Source organism: Macrosteles quadrilineatus, unplaced genomic scaffold, assembly GCF_028750875.1.
Source record: "Macrosteles quadrilineatus isolate MER2022 unplaced genomic scaffold, UCM_ALF_1.0 Scaffold_9__3_contigs__length_116548681, whole genome shotgun sequence".
In the NCBI taxonomy this organism is placed as follows: Eukaryota; Metazoa; Arthropoda; class Insecta; order Hemiptera; family Cicadellidae; genus Macrosteles; species Macrosteles quadrilineatus.
The window spans coordinates 48,278,443-48,284,926 of NW_026542602.1; the positions used below are offsets into that span (position 1 = coordinate 48,278,443).

The 6,484-nt window shown below is 35.1% G+C and overlaps 1 protein-coding gene across 1 annotated transcript; it reads right to left on the reverse strand.

Moving 5' to 3' along the window:
- Positions 1-5,071: 5,071 nt before the first annotated feature.
- On the reverse strand, positions 5,072-6,235 carry LOC129003422 (uncharacterized). The gene has a single exon (XM_054431713.1). The coding sequence runs from the start codon at positions 6,233-6,235 to the stop codon at positions 5,072-5,074; it is 1,164 nt and encodes a 387-aa protein (XP_054287688.1).
- Between the last annotated feature and the right edge of the window lie 249 nt (positions 6,236-6,484).

Genomic DNA, 6,484 nt, shown 5'->3' on the forward strand with positions numbered 1-6,484 from the left:
AAATCAAATAAATAGTCTATGTAAACTATTTTAAAACTATTTTTACGGCGAGAAGTTTTGAGACTAGTTCGGTCAATCACCGCTAGACGCTGCTACCGTCGAGGCTCGCGACGGTTCACCTAGTCTCCGCTAGATGTCTCTTCAACCGATAACACTTAATCCATTATAGTTTATATATTACTGACCAATTTTAAATGTTTAAAAATTATATAAAATAGAAACAAAAATTGTTTATTGGTACAATGTAGTAAGCTATACATTTAAAGTAGTCCTCTTTTCAATCTAAAGTTGTGGTATTTGACAATACTACTTTTTTATCGGTTGACACTCGCAGCGATTTGTTAGTTTCTGTTACAAGACTACCCTCAACTTGTCCGACCTGGGATACGTTTCGAAATTGACTTGATGGTCTAAATTCGATTCTTTGGAAAGCCGAGAATTGCGTCTCTTACCTGAGACCGATGATTGGCTTATAAAATTCAAATTGATTGTTGTACATCCTATACAACTATCCTATACAACAATTACACATACAAGGCTATTGTAAACGAGTGATTTTTACCATCGACTGTTAAACAAACGAATGTTTTGTGGATCGCCAGGTTAAAATGTCCGTGATAACACATTGAAAATCCACTGAAACTATATCTAGGTGTACAATAAGGTTGTCTGCTTGCAATATTGAGCGGAGCTACCATATTAATCCAATATTTTTCCAAAGTCAATGCTTAATCTTTGTCTCGTAAATTAGATCTATACTTGCAGTATCCAAAGTCAAAGGTATATTTGGTTCGCATATTGTCAATGATAATCTCAATGTTTCATCTGATTATCATAAATTAGATGTCTAATTGGAATGTTCTAATGGAACAATACCTATTCTGTAATAACAATTGTATTCCACTGTAGGGTTATTATTTTGTAGAAGGTTCGATGTCTATGTATTGTGGGAAATAAACCCGTATTACTTTTACTAGCATATTAGAGAAATAGCTGTTTCTGTAATACATTGAAATAGTATAATCTTTGATTATACTCACAGAAACTAGAAAGATTTGCCTGTTCTTTTTTGTGGATTTGATCAAATATGCCTTATGACCTTGGACCAAGGTTAGCATTGCCGTAAACCCTATTGCTTAATCAGCTGATATGAATATGGTTATTGTTGGCAAATTGTTTGTTTGTATGAAATGGTCTTTGTTCATTTTCATACGTGACTTCGGAGCGTACTCCTAGTTTTACATTTCCCTGCATTCCAAGCCAATATCCAGCTGTATGTCAGATTCACTATAAACTGTTGGTCCCTTAGTTGTCATCACAGTATTTGTATAATTAACAGCTGTGTCTAAGGAATATGTCAACCTAAGTCACTAACAAGACTAAAAGATCGCGCCCCTCATCCTTCACTCATCCATCACTCATATTTGGTTTAAAATACGCACATAGTAGTGTCCCCATCTTAAATAATTGATATAATTGAATTGTATAGGGTATCTGATAAGTTCCCTTGAAACTTACCTCTGCTTTTAGTTTATAGTAAACCATTTGTTATTGTTAACAAGTCTGGATTATATTAGCTTCAAAATGAAATCTTTTATGGGTTTCGTTATAAATAAGTTGACAAGTTTCTTAGTAACCCCTCACGAGTCCCTCACCACAGAATTCTTTTTGAAAACCTCCCAATTGATTTTTCAAATTGACAAGGGTCAAAAAATGAAGGGTCGGTCAAATAACACGTCAACGGCGAGCGGATCTAAAAAGCGGTTACGCTCCAAGTTTCCAGTTTAAATCCCCTCCTTGAAAGATTTTTGTGTCTTGAAAAGATGACAAAGATTTCAATCGACTTCATTGACGTCGGTTCAATCTTGGGAAGAAAAGAAGTCGGAAACTCACTGATAATGGCCAAGTTAGTAACTCCAGATCGGTCGCTTTCACATGGCAGATTTTTGTTTTATGTGGTGAAGATACATAGTGTAATTGTGATAGGAGAGGATAGAACTATTGTTTATGCGTTGGGAGAACTTGTAAAAATACATAACAACCGTGAATATAATATTATGTTTCTGAATAATACATTTTCTTTCATTTTAATTTCATGCACGGAAGTAATACAGGGTGAGTTTTAATTGTCCCCCCCCCAACTTTTTTCTACATTTTTTCAAATATCAATCCCAGACCACTTCCAAACATTGTTGGGTAGTAAGTACTTCATTTTGACAAGGTGGCCATTTCCGGCCGCCATCTTGGATCCGCCATATTGGATGCAAAATTTTTTTTTCAAATGTAAAGGTGGGGTTGTGACCCATTATTTCGAACTAAATTTTTACCCTGATTACAATGCCGCAAACCGTTTAAAAAAATCTTGATTCATTCTAAAGTTATGAGGGCTTTTTAAAACTTTATTTTTAGCCCATTTTAACATTGTGCATTTACAAACTAAGACCATAATCTCAAAATAGTGCTAGATAAAGATAAGTGTACACTACCAGTAATTGTCGACCTATTTTCACTTGGTTATGACTGATTTATTTTTTTCGGCCGCCATCTTGGATCCGCCATTTTGAAATGTGATAAATTATTTTAAATATGAAGGGGGGGTTGTGACCCATCATTTCGAACTACTTTTTTAAGCTGAACTTAATTCCATGATCCGTTTTTCATTTTCATTTTTTGATTTTGAAATATTGACATTTTTAACAAAAAAATTTCAATATTTCATAAATAAAACTTGATAACAAAAAATGGATTGCGGCATTGTCTTCAGCTTAAAAAAGTAGTTCGAAATGATGGGTCACAACCCCCCCTTCATATTTAAAATAATTTATCACATTTCAAAATGGCGGATCCAAGATGGCGGCCGAAAAAAATAAATCAGTCATAACCAAGTGAAAATAGGTCGACAATTACTGGTAGTGTACACTTATCTTTATCTAGCACTATTTTGAGATTATGGTCTTAGTTTGTAAATGCACAATGTTAAAATGGGCTAAAAATAAAGTTTTAAAAAGCCCTCATAACTTTAGAATGAATCAAGATTTTTTTAAACGGTTTGCGGCATTGTAATCAGGGTAAAAATTTAGTTCGAAATAATGGGTCACAACCCCACCTTTACATTTGAAAAAAAAAATTTGCATCCAATATGGCGGATCCAAGATGGCGGCCGGAAATGGCCACCTTGTCAAAATGAAGTACTTACTACCCAACAATGTTTGGAAGTGGTCTGGGATTGATATTTGAAAAAATGTAGAAAAAAGTTGGGGGGGGGGACAATTAAAACTCACCCTGTATATGGAGCTAATATAAGAATCCATAAAGGAAGCCTAAATAAGTGTTCACCACCTGAGTTAATAAAATCATGCCTATATCGAGGTACAGTAAGTGGTACAGCTGAATTTCGTTTCTAAATTAATTAGTGGAAGTAAAACTATTTATATGGTGAGGAGTTTTGAGACTAGTTCAGTGAATCACCGCTAGACGTAGAGGCTCGCGATAGTTCACCTAGTCTCCGCTAGGTGTCTCTTAAATCGATATTACTTGATCCACTGTAGTTTATATATTACTGATCGATTTTAAATGTCAAAACGATATAAAAATAGAAAAGCAATTGGTTTTAGGTAATATGTAGTATGCTACACATTTAAAGTTGTCCTATTTTCAATCTAAAGCTGGGGTATTTGACAATAATATATATTCATCGGTTGACACTCGCAGTGGTTTGTTAGAATCTCTTAGAAGACTACCCACAAATGTTCCTACTCAAATTCATAAAATATATATTAAAAAATACTGTGATTCTTTCAGAAGCCGAGAATCGTGTCCTTTACTGAAGACCTATGATTGGCTTATTAATTAAATCTAACTCTGACTAACAAGGAACAAGATTCCTTAGTTGCTCTTTTGAGCTCAAGCTGTCGAAATCGTATTCTTCGTACGTAATCACATGTACAAATTATTAGCACTTTCATTCTAATAATTATTTTGACGTTTGAATAAGTTTTTGAAAACCCCGGTTTGCACCACCGGTGGACATCACTATGGTGATTGTAAGCATAAAAAACGCATTTCGAAGTCTTTTTGAGTGTTTCTATTATGTATTCGTGTTTGTAGAAGCCACATGAAACGTGGCTACGGATGGTACATGAACCAAATTCTGGTTACATTGATAATAAAACCCAAACTTACAAACATGTTTTTATTTTAACAAAATATCATGTCTTAAAACAAAAAAGTTGAATTAAAAATTCATGTTTTACTGCTCAATGTCTGTTTGTAAGTTCATGGATTGTTTTTGTTTTCAACATGATGATATGATTACAGGTTGGTAAGCCACGTGGTGCACGGTTTAATTAGCATAATTATTATCTTATTTTGATACTGACACTGTACAAGTACTGTACAGTTGATAAATAATTAATTATATCTACAATTTCAAATAAACACACTATCATTTGTTTAAGTCTATAGTAATGTGTACACAAATTTACTTTTGGCTGAAATTTCTTTCGTGCAGCACCGGTGGCCACGTCGGAGCAAACGGGTTTAAATCAATAGATTACAATTAATTATTACAGAATTCCATTAATAATCAAGTTCGGGTTCACTAGTTTGCAATTAAATGTGACCAGTTACAATAACTATCATATACTCTTATGTAAGCAATGTTTGCTTGTATGAGTGCACTATACTCAATTCCACGTTCACCGTGCAGTACGGAGCGCCCGTATGCCATGTATTTCAAATGGGAGTTTCCGCGCTACTAGCCGTCCTCAAAACATCAACACCCGTGAACCGCTACTGCACTACTCCATACCACTGCATAAACCCTTTTAATTTCGTCTAGGTTTTTATTGGTGATTTAGTAATTTATCACTTAATACCTCATTAACTGCAAAAAAGCCTATAATAATTTATGCACTAATCAAAACATCTTAGAATACATTTTACAATGAAAAAATCAAACTACTACATATTTTAATTATTTTCACGCAATACCATATTTATATTTATGTTGATTAATAGATTTATTATTCATGTTTGGTCAAATTAACTCACCTTGATTGCCAACTGTGACTCATTGCAACGGAACCACTCCAGATTCTGCACTGACGATAGACGTCGAACTTTCGTCTCCTTCAGTAGACGAAGATCCAGAAAGATGAATAATTAGAGGCTCGACGTCATCTTGCAAACTGTCTATCTTCCACATATCATTTTCAATGTCTATTACATGTTTGCAATAGTTCATCCATTGCTCATTTTTGACGGACTTAAATGCGTTGTCAATTAACGGCTCCATAAGCTTAACATCGTACGCTTTGTTGTTGGCTGCAACGTGTCTCTTTACTTGGCTCCAGACTAGTTCTATAGGATTTAACTCACAATGATAAGGAGGTAGTCTTACAATTTCGATATTATGAGTTTTCGCTATCTCATCAATGGCATGAAGGTCAAACAAATGCTTAATTTTTTGCACTTCAGCAAGCAGTTCTTTCTTTAAGCTGTCCTGTGGGAAGGTTACGTTTTTGTCTAGTAACCAATTCTTAATGTCTTCTTTTTTTGTTTTCGTGTTGGGTACTTTTTCCAATTTACGGCTGTGGTAAGACGCGTTATCTATAACAACGACGGTACCAGGGGGGACATTAGGAACCAATTGTTCCACAAACCATTTTTCATAAGTGTCTGCATCCATTTCTGCGTGGAAATCGGCTGTTCCTTTTTTTGCTAAAAATACTAGCTGCGCTCCTTCAACAAACCCATTTTCTCCTCCTGCGTGTACAATGACAAAACGAGGTCCTCGTTGAGTAGGGTCTTTAAGCCCTGTCGTTAGCCCAGCTAAGAACGCATCCTTCGGTGTTTTTATAGTTTGATCTTTCCATATTTTAGATGTAGCTTGACCAACATTTACCCATGTTTCGTCCATAAAAACAATATTTCTCTTTTCCTTCCTAAACCGCCTCATTGATCGTAAATAAGAATGACGCCATACAATCAAATCGTCACGTTCTAAAAGTAAAGACTGTCTTTTACGCTTTTCGTAACAAAAGCCATTTTCTTTTAGCAGCCTCCACAACGTAGTTCTTTTGAACTCAGGAAGATCAGGATCATCGTTCAGTTTTTCCAAAACTGCAGTAAGTGTGGGAGGTGTATTGGTCGCAAAAAATGAATGGATTATCTTCCGAATACATCCAACAACAAACCCATCGTACTTACGTTTTCTGCTGGTTTTGTATTCCATCTTGCGTGGATTCTTTCTTGGCGTAACAATATTACCAACAGCTTCTTCTTTCCGGAATTTGTATATCGACCGCAAACTGGTTAACGTCGCTTCACTAGTTTTTTTTGTCCAAAACGACACATTTTGATCAGGGAAAGTGTTTTGGAAATATTTAAAAACATTCAAAACGGTTTTACGGTCACCACTTTTGATCGGTTTTCCAGCAGATCTCCCCGCCATTGCAAAAACGTCGATTAAACTACACAGCAA